At 41.7% G+C, this 23,500-nt stretch overlaps 1 protein-coding gene across 2 annotated transcripts in view; it reads right to left on the bottom strand.

The window, feature by feature from the left end:
* The window catches only part of COL21A1 (collagen type XXI alpha 1 chain), a 213,473-nt gene that overhangs the window by 90,098 nt on the left and 99,875 nt on the right, over nucleotides 1-23,500 (bottom strand). The window contains exons 10-12 of one of the 2 annotated variants that reach the window (XM_065912290.1): nucleotides 20,081-20,143; nucleotides 5,406-5,459; nucleotides 5,261-5,314 (exon numbers count right to left, since the gene is read on the bottom strand). In XM_065912290.1, the coding sequence (XP_065768362.1) occupies nucleotides 5,261-5,314; nucleotides 5,406-5,459; nucleotides 20,081-20,143 (171 nt within the window). The remainder of the gene's footprint in view (nucleotides 1-5,260; nucleotides 5,315-5,405; nucleotides 5,460-20,080; nucleotides 20,144-23,500) is intronic. The other variant, XM_065912289.1, reaches the window with a different exon arrangement.

Here is a 23,500-nt window from a genome sequence, read left to right as displayed (position 1 = left end):
AAACGAGCCATGTGATCCAGCAATCCTGCCCCTGGGCATGTGACCTGACAAAACTGTAACCTGAATAGGTGTCCACACCCCTGTGTTCACAGCAATGCTACAAATAATAACCCAGACATAAAAACAGCCTAAGCGTCCATCAATGGATGGATAAAGAAGATGTGGGGTATATCTATCTATCTATCTATAATGGAATATTACTCAACAAAAAAGAATGAAATAATGCTATTTGCAACACCATGGATGAACTATCACACTAAGTGAAGTAAGCCAGAAAGAGGAAGACATGTACCATATAATATAACTTATATGTGGAATCCAAAATGTGATTAATGAACTTATCTATGAAATGAACTTATCTATGAAAAATGAACTTATCTATCTAAATGAACTTATCTATCTAAAAATGAACTTATCTATGAAACAGAAACAAACTCACAGACATAGAGAACAGACTGGGGGTTGCCGGGGAAGCGGGGGATGGAGTGGGAGTCTGGGATTAGCAGATGCACTAAAGCATCCAAAAACAAGGCCCTACTGTATGGTACAGACAACTGCACTGGATATCCTGCGGAGAAACCACAATGGGCAAGAATATGAAAAAGAATGCTTATATATATCACATCATGTGAAACATGCATGCATGCCAGGTTACTTAAGTCATGTCTGACTCTTTGCAACCCTATGAATTAAAGACCACCAGACTGCTCTGTCCATGGGGTTCTCCAGGCAAGAATACTGGAATGGGTTGCCATGCCCTCTTCCCCGGTGATCTTTCAGACCCAGGGATCAAACCCACTTCTCTTATGTCTACCTGTATTGGCAGGCTGGTTCTTTACCACTAACGCCACCTGGGAAGCCCATAGAACATATATGTATATCCACAGACACAGACACATGACTGAGTCATTCTGCTCAGTCATTCTGAGTCATTCTGCTGCACAGAAGAACTCAACACGACATTGTAAATCAACTTTATTTCAGTAAATTTTTTTTTTTTAAAGAAAAAAAAAGCCTGTGACACAGAAGAGCAGGGCTAATGAATAACACAGTAATGGAGAAGGATGAGACCCCGAGCACATAGGAGGGCCGGGTGTTATACAAGGTCAGTTCATCCGTGGCAACAGGAGAGGGCAGAACAGAGGAACACACAGGTCAGCGAGGGTAAAGGGAGCAAAACAAGGCTCACGGTGCTCCCGAAGGTGCGATTCAACACGCAGAGAAACAGTAATGGGCAAACTAATTCACAGTTTTTTGGGGGGCAGTTTACAAACCGCCATGATGATCATGGTCATCATCTCTAATTTACAGTGTTTAATTCTGGTCAAGCATATGCATGGCCTTAGTCAGTCTTCACAACAAGGCTATGAAGAAATACTTAATGCCCAACTTTCTAGATTTGGGAAAACAGATTTAAAGAGATTAAGAAGCATGACTAGGAAGGTGAAGCAGTCTGAATTCAGGGTACAGCCTGAAACGTCACTGCATTAAGCCTTCCCCCACCATGCAACACACATGTGCACACACCCATGTTTGGGCCACTGGGCTATCAGAAATCTACATGGGCAGATTACTCTCCCTATTTAAGAAAGAAGGAAAATGAAGAAGAAAGAAGTAAAAAGTGGCCCCTTCCTAAGCCAGTTCTATTTCTCCCTCCTATGTCTCTTGGCTTCATTTCAATTTTATAAAAAACAATTTTTTTTTTATCCTCAGGAACACTGCTAGAGGTGAGAGATGAAGAAGTAAAGCCACTGGAATGCTGAATTTTAAAATATTGTTCCCTAATAACCCTTTCAGCTTGGTCCTTTATTACTATTCTCAACATATATATATTGGAATTCCTTGATTGTGTAATAGATATCATTGCCTTTCAAAGCTTAGATAATGAGGCTTATTCATCTAAGAAAGGTTCGCTCATCACATGATGCCCTGATGTGATGCTGAGAGCAACTGGACAGGGAGATGCTGAAAGGACAATTCAAGTGTCTGAGGCTCTAATGAAGGTAGTAGACACAGTGTATATAATTGGTTCCATATAGATAACCTTAGTTAGAATTAAGATATATTTTTTCTTAAACCCTGAAAAACCAAATGATGAATTTGAACAAAGTCTGGTTAGTTTAAAAAAATTATTAATGCTTCCTGTGTCTCCAGAATTGCATTTTCCATGCAAAGTTTCATAGTCAATTAGAAAAGCCATAAATATACATCAGTTAATCAACCCAGCTTAATGTGCTTTAACAAAATATATTTCTCCACATGATTTAAATATATTAGTCTTCCTTAAAGTTGGGGAAGTGCTTTGAAGTAGTTAAAGTATTTCTTAGAGACCAAAGAATAGCTTTGGATCAAAAGTCATCAGTTGAAGACCATTTGGTGAATGAGATGTCCTCTTAATTTTGTAAATTCAGGGAAAAAGAAACCATACAAAATCTATATACATTCTCTTGTCTGATATGTGAGGAACAAATGTTACAGTCAGCAAGAAAGTGCATATAATTTTAATTATCTTAAGTGGAAACTCCCATGGGAGTTTTCAGTGGAAATCCACAAAATGGAAATTATTCTGGGAAAATATCCCTGTAGAGAACAGTACATGTGGAACAATCCCCTGAAGGCCATGGGTGATGCCTGGAAAAAATGCCCTGATCAACCACAAGTCAAGGCCATCCCCAGGGTTTGTTTTCAACCTTCCCTCTGCTGAACATTCTGGAGAAAGAACCAAGGAAAAGCCTTTAACTCACTAAATTATTGTAGCTCTCAAGTCAAGAAATTCTCAGAGCCACATGAGACGTCAGGAGGGAAGTTAGGGGCAACGCATAGGGATTTTAGGCCCATGGCTACGTCCACCAGAGTTTATGCCCAAACAATGACCTTCAGAAAACAACACTGAACAAAATCACTACTAGGCTGAAAACAGAGAAATTTATATAAACATACATCTTATTCATTTTGTCTTCTTCATTAGAATATGTAGCTTTGTGAGAGTCACTCACTTTTATTTTAAAGATAATATAATGACTCAAAATGATAGAACAGGTAGTTTAAGAGGCAACTACTAGAATCAGTGTTCTTTTTTCCCCTAATTTTTATTTTATTGGAGTATAGTGGATTTGCAATGTTGTGTTAGTTTCTGGTAAACAGCAAACTGATGCTGCTATATATGATATGTATATACATATATGTATGTGTGTGTGTATATATTTATATTTTTCATATTTTTCCATTACAGTTTATCAGCAGATATTAAATATAGCTCCCTGTGCCATACAGTAGGACCTTGTTATTTATTCCTCTTATTATAAGGGCTTGCACTTGCTAACCCCAGCCTCCTACTCTCACCCTCCTCTATCCTTCCTCCACCTTGACAACCACAAGTTCCCTGTGTCTGTGGGTCTGTTTGTTTTGTAGATTACTGTTCTTTATGTTTAAATAAGGTGTTTTACTCCAATTCTTTTGTAGTGAATGAATAAAAATTCACCATTTAAACCCAAGTCAACACAAAAATATTTAAATAAATATATTCATTTATCCATTCCTGAATACATTTATTCACGCATGCATGCTTTTATATATTCACCCCATGCCTGAATCAGGCTACTTGTGAACACATTAAAGAAACAGCAATGATCCTGTAGACTAGAACAGAGTGAGGGGACCAGCACGTGGTCTGGGAACAAATAGCTGCAGCTTCCCAGTGGGATCCCTCATTCTCGTAGAGGAGTTGGGGGTCTCTCATGATAGCCCAGAGCATACAAATATAAAACATCTCCATACCTGTGGGCCTAGCCTGCTCTCCATCACCTCCTAATGTGCACCTTCATCATTTAAAATAGGCAGAGATTGCCAGTGGCTAAAAACATTTACAGAGGTCAACGTCCCTTGAGAGGCAAGATTTTGTACCATTTCTACCAGAATTCTATCAACTGCTGTTGTTGCTCTGTCTTCCCTGACTCCCCCCACATTACAGAGCTCCCCTGACCAATTCCACCTTCTCTGTATGTTTTTTGGTCACTAACTGCTCTGTTTGCCCTAAAACTCTCTGCCCAGGACACATGTCAGCCACCCCCATGCATCAACCCAACCACAACCTCATTCCTTGGTAAACAGAACAGAACAATAAAACAACAAGCATTTATTTAAGGAAAATCCTGTACCAGGGACCACACTAAGTATTTTTCATATGTTATCACACTTACTTTGTGATATAAACCTATAAAGAAATCCCCATTGATTCAACAAACAAAATAAGAATCAAAGATATCAAATCACAAGCCAAGATCAAACAGCTTGAAAGCAGCACCCCCATCATGAGATCTGCCAGGGGGTCCATCCAGAGATAGAATTTGAGCAGCTACAATTTCCTATAACCAGTATGAACAACCACAAAAATATAAAATGGATGGAGTCCAGATCAGTGTTTCTCAGGTGTGAATGCCATGCACCCTGTTTTTAAAAGACAATCATTTTGCAAGGATTGTAGCTAGAAAATTAAGCACAAGTTTTCATCAGGTGCAAACAGCAGAAGAGCCTTCAAAGAACGCAGAAATAAGATTGTGCTTTAGGAATTAAGCCAACAAATCATCTTGGGGATCTGAGCAAATCCAAATGGCCATCTTGAATGTGGACCAGTGTCCTGGATCCAGGGCTGGATCCTTGGGGAGGTACTAAAATATTGAACAAATTTAAAGAACATAGTTCTTCCAATTTAAAAAAAAAAAATGAATGAATACATATGTTAAATACCCCCAAGCACCTAAAAAAAAAAAAAAAAAAAACTCTCAACAAAAAATAAATAAATAAACATAGCAAATCTCATAGCTGTAGAAAAGGAAAGTCAGACAAATGTCTGCACCCACAGAATCCCTACAGGAGAAAGAAGTCCACCCAGTAAGACTAACATGGGTTTTTATTGTAGAGATGGATAAATGGCTAGAGGTGACTAACATGGGAACAGAGTGCATTCATATAATTCTCTTCTCTCTAAGAAGGCAGCTCCCTGTGGAGCTTAACCACAGACAGAGAACGCAGTACCAGGGCAAGGCAAATACCCACGCCATCTGCAGTGGTCATCTAGGGACAACCACCTTGTTCTGGTGATAAACGCCTCCTGTGGTTTATCAATGGTCCCTGATGTTTCTGAGCCAAAATCTTGGAATTCACCAGGATGAACACCATTGAATGAGGGTCCTCACAGGTAACAGCCTTTGTCTTTGAGTGACTGAAACAACCAGATATGCCTTTGTTTGTGTGTATTTACCTTTTCTCCATCTCTCCCAGGTTCTCCTTTGTAACCTGGCAGTCCTTGTGCTCCCTAAATTAACCACAAAATAAAATTCTGTTAGTTATGTTCTTTGGTTCACTAGAAACAGTACTTCTAAACTATGAGTACACAGACCACGTACTTGTATTCCCGGGGATCCTGGAACACCTGGTGATCCTGCTATTCCCTGATATCCCTGAAGAGAAGGAAACAAGAAATAATTATTTCATCATATTCACAAAGGGCAGCCCTCCATTTTGATTTTCTTTTTGGTTTCCCACGCAGCATGCGAAATCTTAGTTCCTCGACCAGGGATCAAAACCCGTGCTCCTTATAAGTAGAAGCACAGAGTCTTAACCACTGGACCTCCAGGGAATTCCCAGCTTTCCATTTCAGAATTCACTCTTTCTCACATTTCTCACACCTACAACTTCACTTCATGACTGTTTCAGAAGTTTAAGAAACCACAACTACAAACCGCAAATGCTTAATAAGGAATGCACACCGTCCAGTCTTTAGGAAAACAGTGTTAAATATCTCTAGCTCAATAAAATTATCAAGAAATGCTTCACTGCAAAGGAAGGCTTTGAGAGGGAAATAGAGTCAATGTTCAGAGTTCCTGGAGAAATGTTCTGCACATTAGAAACACATTTAATGTATTCAAAAGAAAACCATCTAGGATTGGAGGATTAAACAAATGTGACACATTTTAAAACTACCTGATTATCAGCTCAGTTTAGTTGCTCAGTTGTGTCCGACTCTTTGCGATCCCATGGACTGCAGCACGCCAGGCCTCCCTGTCCATCACCAACTCCCTGAGTCCACCCAAACCCATGTCCATTGAGTCGGTGATGCCATCCAACCATCTCATCCTCTGCTGTCCTCTTCTTCTCCTGCCCTCAATCTTTCCCAGCATCAGGGTCTTTTCAAATGAGTCAGTTCTTTGCATTAGGTGGCCAAAGTATTGGAGTTTCAGCTTCAACATCAGTCCTTCCAATGAACAGCCAGGAGTGATTTCCTTTAGGATGGACTGGTTGGATCTCCTTACAGTCCAAGGGACTCAAGAGTCTTCTCCAACACCACAGTTCAAAAGCATCAATTCTTTGGCGCTCAGCTTTCTTTATAGTCCAACTCTCACATCCATACATGACCACTGGAAAAACCAGATTATGGTCATCTGCAATAAATTATACCTGGATGAATGCTATTCTTCAGGGTAAGTCTATAACAGACTTTGGGTTGCCTATTTAGAAAGTTCACCCCACAAACATGGCTATGATGCATCCCCCCACCTCCCAAGGCTGAGCTGTCTGCTAAGGTCACTTTCAAATCCATTGTGTCCTACACATCCTTCCAGAATTTGGAAACTTGGTAAAACACAACTTTTTCAGACAGATGCAGACTATTCAGTCTTCATTTTCTGTGTGGTCACTAAACTCCAAAACAAACTTCAGACCCTCAACACTTGTCCAAGTTTCCCAGGATCAGTGTCAGGTTGACTTGGACCACCTGGCACCTACAAACATTTCCTCTTTATTCACATCCCATCTTTCTCAGACCTTACTGTTCAGGCACAGTTTTCTATTGCCAATAACTATTAGTATAGATCTCATTAATGTCTCCAATAACACCCTCATTCTTAAACCCAAAAGCGTCATTCCCACATGGCTATTCATGAATGTCTGCATGGATCTTTGTATCCACTCAGTCACGTGTCAGTACATTTTCAGCTGCAATTTTAGAGACATCAGAATTCCCTGCTTTTCCATTCCAATTTCAAATATTCCTTTTACTATCCTTTGCTAACTCTAATAACAATAATAGCAACAATAACAGGGCCTCAGAAAGATCAGTTGCAGATTATTATTTTTCTCCTTTTATATACACTTGCAGTTCTCATTTTGTAAAATGCTCTCAGCTACTCCCAGAATGGGAGTGACTATGATTTCTATCATCAACCATCAATCTTTCCCCATTTGCTGGTTCACAAAATGTATCATTATGTCTTCTCCAGTATTCCTTAAACATATTTCTCTTGAGTCCACTGGCCCCCTCCTTAAACATTTTACTCCTCCCCATGAACAAGTCTCAAAACTAACCTCTTCAAACTCCATACAAAGCAACCTGCAATTTCCAAACCCACCGTCTGCTCTCTAGAATGGCACTGTCTCTGTGTCACTGGATTTTGCCCCCTTGAGATGAAAGACAAAGAATCATTTATTTCTATATATCATTGAACAGAGCATCTGCTACATATTTTGTCAATCAAATGTTGGAAAAATTCACCTCCAAGTCATCCACACAGAATGCAAGTGTAAAAAATCCCTTTTCCCAAGGAACCATGTTTGCTTTAGCAGCTTCTGGAATTGAAACTATTAGTAATACCACGTGGTTCATGCTCTCAAGATCAGGGAGGATAAAGAAAAGCCATGGACGCAGCTTGTTCAGCCTGGAATCTCTGCCACTCCAGTCATCACTGAATTTCCTTCTCTCTACCTTTGGAATCAGATGGGCCTGGAATTGCTTTTCAGCTGCCACTGCTAGCACGTGGCTACACAGAACCAGGTCCATTAAAAATGCCAACACTCAAGATGCTCTTTACATCCTTCAAAACCCTGCATGCACCATCTGGAGAGAGTGACATGACTTACAACATGCTCCTATTATTGGAAAAAATAATAGTACCAATAATTTATACAGTATTAATCAACAAATATAGTTCATATATATATGAACTATAAATATGTTCATATATGTTAATCTACTTAATCCTTACAGCCACCTTTTAAGGTCAGTTCTAGATTATCCCCATTTGCAAATGATGAAACTGAGAAATTGCCACAAGTTACATACTAGACCAAGTAGGTAGAAATACCCTCTCATCAGAAAATGCTTCGTGACACATCCAGTCCTAGGATTCTAGAATAGTTAATCAGATTCAAGAATTCCATGTGCCAGACTAGTTTGATCATATTTTTATTGCTTTATTTTTAATAGCTAGCACTTATTGCATGCCTAGTATGTGCTGGTATTATTATTATTATAATCATTGACTGCATAGCATGAGAGATCCTAGTTCCTCAACCAGGGATTGAGCACATGTCCCCTACAGTAGAAGCACAGAGTCTTAACCACTGGATCATCAGGGAAGTCCCCAGATTTGTTTTAAATTGCTTAGAATTCTGAGGACCCAGAGGAAAGAAATGTTAATAAAATTCCTCAAAAGAAAGTCACATGGAAATTGACTATGTATCAAAATGATTGGTCATCAGCAATGGTTCTCATTTAATGAAATTTTGCTTTCACTTTTTTTTTTCAAAAGTTAAGTCAAATGTCATATGAACTTTATTACTTTTTTCAGAAAGTTAATCTTTAGTAGATCAAAAGCTGCCATGGCATCTCTCCCCTCTGAGGAAGGAGTAAGTGATTATGTTACATTTTAATGGATTAAGGCAATGTGGAGATACCCCAGACAGTGTTCCCAGCTCACCTCTGACTCATAATGTGACCTCAGGCACACTCATCGCATCCCCAAGTCTTGGGAGGCAACACAGTGAAGTGGAAAGACAATGAATTTTAAAACTGGAAAAGACCTGGGGCTGAATTTTTGCTCCTCCCTTGACTTTCTGCGGGACTCCAGCTAAGCCATTTTACAGAGCTAAGCCTCAGCTTCTGACCATAAACCAGAATAACAATAAATCAACAGACTCACAGGTGAAAATGTCTGACAGGTGTTAGAATCTCAGTAAAGGTGACCTTCTTTCTTTTCTTTAGACTCAATGACTGTGTACAAAGCCATAGATCGCTTCTGCAGAACCTTATACTTTAGCCTTAAGGGCCACCATCAGAGCATGAGGAATGACACGGCTGGGCATCACATCATGACTTAAGCTTTCTTCAGCACATGTGCAGATCCAATGCTGAACGTGTAAAAAGGTCCTGTGTGTCTCGAGGGGCCTGTTTGCTTTGTCCTTAGAAAAATTGCAGCACAGGAATAATCAATGCTTCCCACTATATAAGAACCAGCTGACTGCTGTTTTCCTAACATACAAGATGCATTCTTGAAAACTTAATTGTATCAAGAAGCTCAAGGATTATTTTAGCGCTAGAGGAAACATGATTAGCAACAAAATAAAGAAAAACCAAAACCACATCCGAGCTGGGGGATCCCAAGGCAAATCACCAGGAGAAGTTGGATGAAATTCAGTAAAACAAATTTTGGACTAAAAATCAGGAAAATAAAGGTTAACAGGGAGGAATATTACAACATAGAACACTTTCCAAGAGGAGCAAGAAATAAAGCATTGCTTGACTCATAGCAGGGTACATTAAAACCAAAAAAAAAAAAAAAAAAAAAGCCCTGAAATAGGACAAATGATAAGCTTTTCATATAGGCTAGAGTTTTTCTTTTTGGGAATATAGGTGTTTCTGTGTTTTCTTGTAGAACTGCAACTTTCACATTATCATAGACCAATTAATACTACTCAACATTTATTTTGCCCTTTGCAATTTTAGCAGGTCCAAATACCCACCCTTCCCCCAACTGCAAGATTTCTGAGAGTATGAAAGTCTTTTCCACGTTCACACAAAGTCTCTTTGTAAATGAGTCATTTTTTAGGAAAAAATATTCTTGCTGCCAAATTGCAGGGTTGAAGAATACAGAATCAATTTACTTTCTTCCATGATTCAGAGTTCTGATGCTCCAGGAAAGATGTATAGCTTTGAAAAGGAAATTAAGAAATAAAATCATTGTGCAAGGGTCACACTTTCTTCTGAGCCCAGTTCTAATCATAGCATAAAATATTCTGCCAATCTAAATGCATAATTTTGTTTCAGTAATGAGGATAGTCATTGGTTTCCTTTAAATACTCTAAACTTACAAATGAGAATGAAATCTAGAGAAATCTCTTTGGATGTCACTCCCATTTTTAAATGTAAAAAAGAATGTGATTTAAATTTTACGCTATTACATAACTTTCTTCAGTGTTTCCCAAATTTCCAATAGAGTCTCTTAGATACCCAGCCAGGGTAACTAGGCAACCAAAATCAAGTATATACTTTTAATGTGTGCTGTGGATTCTTCTGGGCAACTCAGTTCTACACACAACTAAATTTTCTACACAGCTACATTCTAACGATATTCATAAAACTGTCTTTCCAGGCATATGGACTATAGAAATTAGTTTGTCACCTATCCCAAGGAGCTCATAGGCTTTAATTGATTGCTAAAATGACCTGATAAATAAATCACATGAATATCTATAAAATTACACACACGCTGAGCTCTAAGAAAGAAGCATGATGCTCTGGGGGGAGAAGGGTAGGCAGTCCAGGGAAGCTTCCTGAAGAGACAGGCTCAAAGGAACAGTCAAGGAAGCACCGTGCATCAGAGGGAGCCCTTCAGCCGCCCTGCGGTGGGCGGGATGAGCCACATCCATGAGAAGAGAGAAGAGGGGACAGGAGGGAGCAGGCTGTGAGACAGGGCCAGCGCGGGCGGACGGGAGCCAGGATACAGCACTGTGGGCGCGCTATCCAAGCTGCTCAGCCAGCGGGCCACACAGGCAGACTTGAGCTCTGCAAAGCTTACTTGGAGGACAGGTGAGAGGGGGCAGGAAATGCATGAGGACACAGTGGAAGCTTCCTGCAGGGGAGAGGATGAGAGGGAGACCCCAAACCTACTCAGGGGTGTTTAGTCTAACCTGAAGGTGGGGAACAGGGAGTGAGGGGTGTGGAATTTGTGGAATGAAGCCTAGGTTTCTGGCTCATGCAAGAGATGGCTGATCCTGCCGTTGACTGAAGGCCTCTGGGGGAAATACAGTTTAATTGGTTTTCAAATACTAAGTAGCACAAACATTAGAAAAATATTTTTATGGACTAAAGAATAAATAAATAAATTGAATGACAGTCACAGGAAGAAAGCGTAGAGCTTGAAAAGTCTATTTCATTTATGGAGACTTGTTTTTTTATAATCCACCTACTTCCAGAAGTATTTTTAGTAGGTTGGTGGCTAACATTTAAGGGCATAGAATCAATGGAACTATTTAATACAAGGCAGAAAGGGAGAAACGATTGCACAGAGGCAAGAGAGAACATTTTAGAGGAATGGAAACCTAGAATCTTGAGTAGAGTAGTGATTAGACAGGTCTATACATTTGTCAAGACTTGAAATGAGTGTATTTTGTATTTTATTGTAAATAATCTATACCTCTATAAAAATGACTTATAAAGGAAAAAGAAATTATATGCTTTTGAGGAATAAAAAACAGAATTTCTACTTCAAATGAAAGCAAGCTACATTTACTATACAGATCTTCTTTGACTTACAATGGGATTACGTCCAGACAAAACCATCTTAAGTTGAAAATATCTAAAATTGAAAATGCACAGAATATACCTAACCTACCCAACATCATGGCTAAGCCCAGAAGATTTAACCATGCTCAGAAGACTTCTGTTAGCCTACAGCTGGGCAAAACCATTGTACTGCATATCACTAGTCCAGGGAAAGATCAAAATTCAAAGTATAATTTCTATTGAATACATAGTACTTTTGTACCATCTTTTTAAAAAGTTGAAAAGTCATTAAAACATCCAAAGGTGGGGAGTGGGCAGCAACATCTGTAAGCGAAACTTAATCTAAATCTAGTTCTCCCTGCCTTAGATAAAGGAATGGATGATAATCATAAAACAACACCATCCACTTTCCCATAATTTGCCTTGAACTAACCACTGCCTTCCTTTGACAAATAATCTCTGCAGATACAGCTCTGTTCTGTTCTCAGATTCACAGATTCAATTAAACTTAGGTAAATTACTTCATTCCCTGAATGAGGTTATACTTAAAGTTATACTAAGTTTATTTCAAAAGGAGAACACATAACTTTTAAAGGTAACTGGTACCATTTTAGTTAATTATTATAAACTCTATAATTATGCTTTATGATCAAAGGGGAATGACCAATAGTTCCTCATTCCATTTCTTGCTCTACTATCTTTTTTTCATAGTACTTCCCACCATCTAATATTGCTTACTTATTTATTATTTCATAATTGTGAACTTATTATCTGTCTCTCCCCACCAGCATGTGAGCTTCACAACAGCAGGGTATTTTTTCTGTTTTGTTCACTGCTATATTCCCTTAGCCTCGAAGAACACTCAATGAAATACCTAGTATGTGAATGGAAGAATGAAAAAACAAATAAACAAGCAAATATATAAACATTGTGTCCAACTAGTCACCACTACTAGGGCTCTAAAAATAATAGGGAAACAGCTCTGCATTCAGACAGATTATAATCAAAAGAAGATATGATGTAGGCATGAATTGGCCTTTAAAATCACAATGCAAAAAAATAAATCACAAGTGCTAGATGTGTCACCAAACAATTCCTTAATTTAATTAAATATACAAATAGCTTTCACATACATAATGATTATGCACAATCATTATTATTGTACATACTACCTATAATATATAAAATATACTGTAATCTATTTAAGGGATGCATGAGATAAACATGGAAAGATTCATATGTGAGGTTGACATAAGGGGTGTGTTGAAAAAAAAATGAAGTAGCTAATCCACTAAGGTTTGTCTAGGAAAGCTTTATAGAAGAGGTGAGTTTTATGTACCATTTTGTCAGAAAAAGGAAGATAAACTGCCCAAGTGCTGGATCCTTCACCTGAGGCAAATAGTCCACATTTGAGTTTATCAGTGAGACTCCTGAGGATGTGTGTGTGTGGTGTGACCGTGAGCATGTTCTGCGAGGAACACAGACCCAGGGGAAGGGAGAGCTCAGGTAGACAGTATTCTGTCTAGAATGTGCCCAACACTTTATAACGAGTCCACTTCTTGTCATTCTCTTTCCCAGGCTACATCATAGCCATTCCTTTGACTTGTATGCTAACATCTCCCATTTTCCAGACCACCAACTCCACAGCACCCAGCCTCCAGCTCCCCACAGTTCTTAGATGACTGAGTACACAGTTGGTATCGTATTCAGTTCAGAGTCTGAAAAAAAAAAGCATAAAAAGCTTTGCTCCTGTGTCCTATTACTAATTATCCCCCCAGCCCCTGCCAAGCTTACTCTGCAAACCTGGTGTTCCTTTTTATTTTATTTTTTATTTGCTGGTGTTCCTTTCCTCCTATTCTCAACCGCCTCTCTGGAGGACTGTGGAATTTGAGAAGAGCTTCCTTGCTGGGATTACACCTGAAGCTCAGTAACCCCCTCGCCCCTCCCAAGGTTGTCTTCTGAGTTGACTCACTTCTGAGTGAATCCCAGCTCCTTTGTACCTCTAACCAATTTCAGCACTCCAAAAGCAGGACTGCAGTCTTTCTTAATACTCACATCATATATTACCAACAATGCCAAAAGTCACATTAGCCTTTTAAGTCACACATTACATATGTTAACTTCTGTTTTGACAAGGTTAAATTTAAATGCCATGTCCCAGACAAATATTCCATTTGAATTTCAGTCTGTTAGAATAGCCATTCTCCAAATTCGCCAAAGCTATTTGGATCTTCATGTCAACCCAAAAGCCAAAATTAATTCCCAAAATGAAATCAAGAATCAAAAATTCTTGAAAATCATACTAAGTCAGTGAACGTAGAATATCAAATGCTTTAAAAAAAAAAAAAAAAACCCTGGAAGAAACAGCAAAATACTTAATAGTGGGGAAATTTTACTCCTCTTTTGCAAACCAAATAAAGAGAACTATTGACAACATCTATAGCAAAGAATTCATTATCTTAATGTACAAGAATTGCATTAACTGGGATCCAAAATACAAGAAAGGACAGTTCATAAAAAGAGAACTCCCTCTGAATGCCCGACTTTTATGTTCAGTCATCCACTTACAATTTCTGCTTGAACATCTAACGTAAAAATCTGATCTATCCCAAAGCAAACTCCTGACGCCCCTTCCCCAGTCATCTCTGCCCCCATCCCTCTACATTACTAGATTCACCCTTGACTGCTCTTTCGCAAACTCATGTCTGATGCATCAGTAAATCCTAGGGGTTCTAACTTCAAAATGTCCCCAGAAGATAAGCAGTTCCCTTCCCCTCACTCCTACCATCCTGATGCCAGCCACCCTCCTCTCATTCCTGGATTATTTCCTGTCTCATCTCCCTGCTTTTGCCCTTATCGCCCTAAAGTCCAATTTTCAGTTTCAACTCGGAAGTCAGAGTCATTTCCTTCACAAATAAGCGATATCACATCACTCCTTTATTCCAGACCCTCCCATGGCTCTTGAGCTCATTCCAGCTGAAACCAAAGTAAAGTGGTCACAACGGCCTGCAGGTTCTAAGAGACCCCTCCTTCCTCCCGTGGACCTTTCCCCTTCATCTGGAGGACCAGCCCCACCCCAGTGTGTGGTTGGAGAAGGTCCTGTAGTTTGGAATTCCCCATCTGTGCTAACTACCGCTTCTGTAAGGTTTAATCTCTGGAGAAAGTCACCCTTCTTCTGGCATCTGTGGGCCACTTGGGGACAGGCTGAGAGGGACAGGGCTGGGGGACACACTGCATCCCACGGCTGACTCTGGACCGAGCATGCTGGTCCAGCAGACACAGTGCATGGTCATCTTCCTGAGTCAGTTCTGAAAAGAAAAGGGTTAGTCGCTCACTCGTTCGACTCTTTATGACCCCCATGGACTGCAGCCCATCAGGCTCCTCTGTCCATAGAATTCTCCAGGCCAGCATACTGGAGTGGGCTGCCATTTCCTTCTCCAGGAGATCTTCCCCACCCAGGGACCGAACCCGGGTCTCCCACATTGCAGGCAGATTCGTTACCATCTGAGCCGCCAGGGAAGTCCTCAATTCTGAAGGCCAATGTGGAGAATCTTGTCCAGAAACCTGAAACTAGGTCCAGCTCACCTTTCTCTCTTAGCATATGTGATAATTTTGATAAAATCTTAGAAAATCAGCATTGGAGAGAAACTGGGCCTCACTGGGCACCACTTTCTTATTTTCCAGACAGAAAAGCTGAGACCCAAGAAAGCAAAACAACTTTCAAAAGCAGAGAGCTAAAGGCCCCAGATCCTCCCAACAACCAGCCGGGGCTTTGGGTTCAGGGAAGTACTTTCTTTCATGAAGAGGAATCAATGATGACAGAAAAAAAGACAGAAACAAACACCATAAAAGCCAAAACTTCTACAAGATCATAAAGTAGCCCCATTATGTTTCCCAAAATGGCCTTCTTTGAAAAACTCCAGTGTTCATAGCATTGCAGAGCCTTTAATAGTTGTCCTACCCTTAAGTACCTAAGAGGATACATAAATACTTCCTCTGCCTCTCTTTTGATAGTGTTGACACAGTAAAATAGTAATACGTTCAGACACCGTGCTGAGAAAAGTCATTTAACTGATAGAGAAATGAGAAAGCAGTGGAAGGATTTGAAGGCAGCTCTTTAATTCGAGTCGAAGGCATTTTCCTGATGAAAATTAGTGTTTCTCCAGAATGGAATAATTTCCTATTTAAAGCTTCAGTTGACTTGGCCTGGTTATAATGTGAAAAAGATTCAAATTGCTGATTGAGGGGGGTTGCACAAAACCAAATCCAAACAAAGCAGAATTCCCTTCGAATTGTTCCATCCAAGTTTCCTTGGCCAGATGGCCTCTGTCACCAGCCAGAGGCCCCACCCACCGCGCCCCACTCCACCGCTGGCCCTGGACACGCACTAATGACCCTCAGCTGCTCTGGCTCCAGGCTCACTTTCTCCTACTGCCTGGCCACCCAACCTCATATCTCCTGTAGAGGGGGAAAGACAGGGAGAGGGAAGATATTTAAGAGAAAAAGGTATCCCTTTGGGTAAACAGAATTGGCAGTAGTGTATCAGTTCCCATGGCTACTGTAAGAAATCCCCCCAAACAGAGTGCCTTAACACACACACACTCCTGGTTCCGGAGGTCAGAAATCCATAATGGGTCTTAGGGAGCTAAATTCTTGGTGTCGTTGGGGCTGCCTTCCTTCCAGAGGCACCAGGGGAGAATCTGTCCCTTTGCTTGCCCAGCTGCTAGAAGCTGCCTGCATCCCTTGGCTCAGGGCAGCTCCCTCTGATCTCTGCTTCCATCACCCACAGCATCTCCTCCTCTGCCTGACGCTCCTGCCTCCCTCTTATAAGAACCACTGTGATGACACTGGGCCACTCAGATTAGTCAAGAAAATGTCTTCATCTCAAAGTCTCTTTTGCCACATAAGGTGCCATATTCACAGCGCTTGGAGTTTAGGATGTGGACATTACCCTGTCTATTAAGCTTGTTCTTTCTCTTACAGCAGATATTACCTGATAGTGTCTAACATTTAATGTCAGACACTACAGAGCTGCAGCTATACACACACACATAAATATCCATGTGCTGAATGAGATGAGACAATAAGCCTAGTATCGTTCAAATGAGAGTCACACAGTATAATATCCAAAGTTGTTGTATCAGGCTGTGTGCATGTTAAATCACTTCAGTCATGTCTGACTCTTTGTGACCTAATGGAGTGCAGCCCACCAGGCTCCTCTGTCCATGGGATTTCCCAGGCAAGAATACTGGAGTGGGTTGCCATTTCCTCCTCCAAGGGATCTTCCTGACCCAGGGATCAACCTGCCTCTCTTGGGTCTCCTGCACTGGCAGGTGGTTCTTTACCACTAGTCCCAACTAGGAAGTCTAATTATAGTTAATTTCCAGTGGTAAAAAGAGCAAACTAGAACTGATAACCTATGGGACGCACTCACCTCTCAATACTTTCCAGGACTTTGTAACCACTAAAAAGGCAAAAGCCCGAATAATTTGGCAGTCCTGTCCAGGGAGCTTGCATCACTGGGAAGGGTCAGCAGGTGACATGTCAACATGTGAAATGTCTCTGCTTTGGAGCTGGGACAGCGCTGCACCTGCCAGCAACAGGAAGAGCGTGTCCCGTGGAAGGGGTCTCCAGGCAGCCGGCTTGTCTTCATAAAGCCCACCTCCCCCTGTGTGATCAGAGGGGAACTGCCCCCTGCAAGTGGGGCTGAGGGAGTGCGCTGTGGTCACGTAACTTGTGCAGCTATCCTGAGAAAGAGGAGGGTTATAAGAGAGCTGACAGGTACCTCGCAGGAGTGGATAAAGGAAAAGGGGGAGATGGTAGGACTGAAATCTACTCATTTCATTCAACTCAAATAGAAGCACTCTGATGCTAAACCTTCCATCCTCACGCCCAGCTGTTGCTACACTGGGCGGCTTGCCTCTCTGCCCCCATGCAAACATTTAACCGTTTAGACTCTTATCCAGGCCACACTATCCCTCTTGTGAGTGGAACCAGTGCCCTTACCCACCGAAGCCTTTTCTTCCCAAGAATACCCCTTATCTCCCAAAATACCACATTGCCCCCTTCCACCTCGTTTTCATCATGGCAGAAACATGCTCTAACACCCCCTGTTGTTTCCAACCCCCTTCGTCCCATATCCTCCACATGCCGCCGCTCCAGGTCTCTCTTCTCTGCTACACCCCTCAGAAGCATCTGTACCCTGTTACCATTTGACCTCCTGATCTACCTCTCTCAAATCCAGTTTTCTACCCAGTTTCTCCCTGAAACCTCATTTATCAAGGTACTCAATGACATTTATGCAGCAAATCCAGGGGACCTCCCCAGAAGTCCAGTGGTTAAGAATCCACCTTTCAAAGCAGGGGATTCAGGCTCAATCCCTGGTCAGGGAACTAAGATCCCACATGCAACAGGGAGTCCGTGTGCCAGGACTCCTGGGCCCTCGTACTACAGCGAGGGAAATTCCTGTCCCCCCAGGGAAGCACGGCCATCACAGCTAAGAGTCCACACACTGCAGCGAAGACCCAGTGCAGCCAAACTAAGAATTATGAAAAGCAAATTCGACAGTCCAGGCACAGACTGTGAATGTGCCTGGGAAACGCCACCTGCCCTCTCAGGAAACAAAGGATGCTGCAGCCACCGCTCTCCAGCTGCCTGGACGGTCAGCCCTGAGGGACTCAGGTGGAAACAGCCTGCCCACCATCGGGCCGGCAGCCCCGGCAGCCCCCCGGACGCGCCCTGAGGAGCCGCGGGATGAGGAGGCAGGACGCTGGCTCCAGGCGGCGGAGGTGCAGGTCAGGGAACGACCTCAGGGAGCCCAGCCTCAGGCCCTTCCCAAACACAGAGACCCACTGAACTCCTGGGCTGAGATGTCGGGTAACCTTTGATGTCTGCATGACCTGATCTTTTTTTTCAATAACCCCTCTATATTCTGGCCTCTCCTTTTCCTCTTCAGAGCAGTCCCTCACGCTGTCTGAGAGGACGCCTCCCAGGCTTGAAGTCCTCAGAGTGTCCCCTGAATAAAGCTTTAGGTTATGATTTTTTTTCAGTTGACACTCATGTGATCTCTCCACAGAAAGTTCATTTTTATCTTTCTGAATCGTGAGTCAGACCACGTTACTCCCTTTCTGCAGCTTCCACCGATCTCCATCACTCTCACTCCCCAGGGAGTGAGTCCTGGGGGTGCCAGTGGTCAGTTCACAGCACCGGCCCCCAGCCAACAGCTCCTGGGCTCCGAGCTGACCACCGCCCCGTCACCTCTGCAGACGCCATCCCTTGTCATCCTTCTCACAGGGGCTCCCCTGTATGTTAACCCCCTTCCCACACAACACAGACGTGGAAGGCACCCTACATTGCCGCTTCCAAAGCTGGCTGTATCTTTGGTATGAAATTTGCTAGCAAACCTCTGTCAGGGACTGAACAAGCTCCTCAGTCCTGATGGTGGGGGTGTTCTGGTTTAACATGAGGTTTATGCTTCTTCATGCCTCGAAAATTATTGACTCACAGCATAAACCTTCCTAGGCTTCATGGCAAGAGTTAATATCTCATGATAAAGTCTCCCAGGAGATACTCTTTTGGCAAAATTATTTAACATTCAAGACCTAATATATCGTGTTTGTTTACTGTGATAAACATCCTGACAGATGACTTACCTGTAAGCATTTGCCTCAGTTGCTTAAAAGTGGTTAAGCTTTATGTTTCCTTAATTCATAAATATCCCTAAAATTCTCTATGCACTTTACAAGATATTTTAAAAGTCAGATTATAGGGATATTACAGTGCCTATATTCTTAGGAAAATAACATCATCTTTGACTTGAAAACTTTAAGATATGAAGGGAATAAAATAGGATTTCTGAACCCAGCTATTCATTGCTATTAAGAACTCCCTGGGCAATTTTTTAAAAGTAGTGAAGATGTATGCTCTTGTGAAGATACCTAGGTGACTAATACACTAGTTCTGTTGATCAAGCTAGCCCTAATGTTGCACTCAGCTTGAAGAAACTTCAGTTTTTTTCTTCCCAACTCTACACTCCTGATCTCCTTTCTTATAGCATTTACTTTGGAAAACTGATCATCTAAATTCTTTCTCTGTTCCTCTGAGACATAAATCTTTTAGAAAGCTTCTTGCCCATTTGACGGCCCAGGTCTCTCCCCAGGACCCAGGAGCCGTCCCTTTTTAAACAAAACCACGAAGGAAACAGGCGAGGAGCCTAACTTAGACAGGTGCACATGAGCAAACACATGGGCTAATCCCCCGGAGGACACCCGCCAGACTCAGAAGCAACTGCCTTTGCTCCATCCCTGGATCAGCCTCCCCTCAAGGGCCTCCAGCACTTTCCCCCCAGTTCACCCCGCACTCAGGAGCCCTCCTCCCTCTGGTTCAACTGTGTGGAGCTGACTCTCCTCTATGACAACTGTCTTGAAGAAAATCTCCCCTGCCTGTTGAACTTGGCCCCGTGCGATGAGGTTACATTGACCCTAAAATCCCAGTACTGGAGATGACCAAGCTTTCTGTACTCACAGGCTTACCATCTTGACCAGGCTGTCCGCGGTAGCCAGGATTCCCAGGCTGTCCGGGGTCACCCTAGAGAGGAAAAAAAAGCTCTCAGTCCAAAACAACCAACTCTACTGATTCAGTCAGAGCCCTCCAGGGTTCAAAACCAATTCCATCATTTGCAGCTTTTTGTGAAACAAACAAATAAATGTAAAACTGGAAATCCCAAAATAGGGTTAGAAATATGATATTATAGTTACTTTTAAAAGTAAAGCCTTTTTACTGTGAAATATTTCAGGGGTTTAAGTCTGTGAACATTACAGGTATAACAAGGGAAGTACTTTTCGCTAATGTAAAATGTCAGTATTTATGACAGGGAATATTTTTAGAATTCTGAAAAACTGTGCAATGTCACAACAATTATGGCTTCAACAACTAATATTTCACTCAGAAATCTACAACTTTAATTCTATTCTAGACATTACACTATAGGAATCCATGACTTATGATTTAACAATTCAATTTATAATTATTTTTAATATGATATCACTTGTAGGTTGAATCTTTTAAAATATGACACCGATGAATTACCTATGAAACAGGAACAGATTCAAAGACAGAAATAGACTTGTGGTTGCCGAGGTGATAGAGAGGTGGGGGACAAATAGGTTGGGAATTTGGGGTTAACAGAGGCAAATTATTATATACAGGATGGATACACAACAAGGTCCTACTGCACAGCACAGGGAGCTATTAATATATTCAATATCCTACAATAAACCATGATGGAAAAGACCATGAAAAAACACATATGTGTGTGTGTGTGTGTGTATGCTTAACTGAATAAGTCTGCTGTATAGCGGTAATTAACACAACATTGTAATTCAACTATACTTCAATAAAAATAAGAATAATTTATATCCAAAAAAAGTTAGTATTTTTTTAAAAAAAAAGTCCACAGGCTACGCGATCTTCCATGTGGGAGTGAAGTTTAAAGCCATACAACAATTGTTCCTTTCAATCTAATCACTGTGTCTCTGCCTATATTTATAATTTCATTTTAACACAGTATTAAACTTCTACAATTTGAATATTTCCATCAAAATGAAAAGTGAAAGAAAAAGTAAAATTCGCTCAGTCATATCCAACTCTTTATGACCCCATGGACTACACAGTCCATGGAATTCTCCAGGCCAGAATACTGGAGTGGGTAGCCATTCCCTTCTCCAGGGGATCTTACCAACCCAGGAATTGAACCCAAGTCTCCCACATTGCAGGCAGATTCTTTACCAGTTGAGTCACTAGGGAAGCCCAACAGTACTAGAGTGGGTAGCCTATCCCTTCTCCAGCAGATCCTCCTAAACCCAGGAATCAAACCAGTGTCTCCTGCATTGCAGGCAGATTCTTTACCAGCTGAGCTACAAGGGAAGCCCCATGAAAACAAAGCCTCACAAAAAGCAGGCCCAAGTCAAACAACCCTGTCCAGCTCCCAGAGTCCTTGAATACATGTCACACCTAAAATAGAAATGCTGTCCTCACCAACCAGAGACCTTCAAGGAACATTATTCTGTACAGCCTGGCAACAAGCCCAGACAAATTCTAAAAACTGTACCATGTTGCACAATGGCCAATACTGACCAATCAGTTTGGAAAAGACCCTGATGCTGGGAAAGATTGAGGGCAGGAGGAGAAAGAGACGACAGAGGATGAGAAGGTTGGATGGCATCACCGACTCAATGGATATGAGTTTGTGTAAGCTCCTGGAGTTGGTGATGGATAGGGAGGCTTGGCGTGCTGCAATCCATGGGGTCACCAAGAGTCGGACACGACTGAGCGGCTGAGCTGAACTGACCAGTCAGATGGTAACCATGTGTGAAAAGCAATGAAAGCAACATTTTTTTGTGGGATAAGTGTGTGTTATAATTTAATTCTAAGAAATACTTCAAAAAATAGTATCAGGGAATTCCCTGTGATCCAGTGGTTAGGACTCCATCCACTGAGGGCACAGGTTTGATCCCTGGGCAGGGAACTAAGATCCCACAAAACACAGGGTGTATCCAAAAACAATAATAATAATAATAATATCATATTTGTGTACTATGGAATCCATGAGTGGCATCTTGCTGAAAAAAATCACGTCTCAGCCATCATTTATCGGTGAACTGCTACAGAGAGATAACTGATTTCAATTCAGCAGGGCTTCACATCTACGGCAAGAAATAATTCACACATACCACAACGATTATATGTTAACTAAAGGCCACTGCTAAGGGAACTTGTAGAGAGCCAAGTGCTCTGGTCTGAAATTCGACTTCAGGCTACTGGCGAGGGAGGTTTGTTCCTGGAACATAACAGGAAAAATGGAAAGAACTGTGTGAACTCTATCAAGGAGCCAGTGGAGAAGGGATGGGCTTTTCCTTATGCTTGCCTAAGAGGCTGACCATGTGGAAAGGCTGAGGAGAAGGGACATGCCGTTTTTAAAAGAGATAGAAAAGGAATAGCTGTAAACTTGGGGAGAAAAGTAATGCAGGGACATGTAATTTCATGCTGAAGAGGCACAGTTTGTAATTCTAATCCAAAGATAGCCAGTGTCAGCCGGGGCGCTAGAGAGCAGGGTTTCCATTCTCTAGGGTAGTAGATGTTTTTTCTTCTTATTTTGAGAAGATCCACACTGATTTCTGGCCTCTCTGCCATCTTTCTTTAACCATGTTCAGATTGGCCTCACTGCTTCTCAACAAGTTCCATCTTTCTTTTCTTCTTTTTTCCCCCGGGAAGACTTTCTTCCTTTCGCGTCTGAGTCAGGATAACAAGGTTTCCAGTCAGTGTACCCTCCTTGTTCCTGCATCTCCTCATGATGCCGTTTCTATTGAACACTGCAGCGGTTCCCGAGTCACTCACTGGTCACTCATTTATAACGGGGGTTCTCTCAAAATCATCCCTTGGTTGCTCTTCATCCATCGTTTGGATCGAGGCCCCTTAAACACATGGTCAATGTTTTCCACTGTTTTAGGACAATGCTGACCACCAAGGAGAATATCAATAACTATTTGCTGATGGTGACTGCAGTCATGAAATTAAAAGACGCTTGCTCCTTGGAAGAAGAGCTATGAGCAACCTAGACAGCATATTAAAAAGCTGAGATGTTACTTTACTGACAAAGGTCTGTCTAGTCAAGGCTATGGTTTTTCCAGTAGTGATGTAGGGATGTGATAGTTGGACTATAAAGAAAGCTGAGCACCAAAGAATTGATGCTTTTCAACTGTGGTGTTGGAGAAGACTCTTGAGAGTCCCTTGGACTCCAAGGAGATCTACCCAGTCCACCCTGAAGGAGATAAGTCCTGGGTGTTCACTGGAAGGACTGATGCTGAAGCTGAAACTCCAATACTTTGGCCACCTCATGTGAAGAACTGACTCATTGGAAAAGACCCTGATGCTGGGAAAGAATGT

The sequence above is a fragment of the Muntiacus reevesi genome, chromosome 20 (assembly GCF_963930625.1).
Source record: "Muntiacus reevesi chromosome 20, mMunRee1.1, whole genome shotgun sequence".
Classification (NCBI taxonomy): domain Eukaryota; kingdom Metazoa; phylum Chordata; class Mammalia; order Artiodactyla; family Cervidae; genus Muntiacus; species Muntiacus reevesi.
This window is presented reverse-complemented; position numbering and strand designations above follow the sequence as displayed.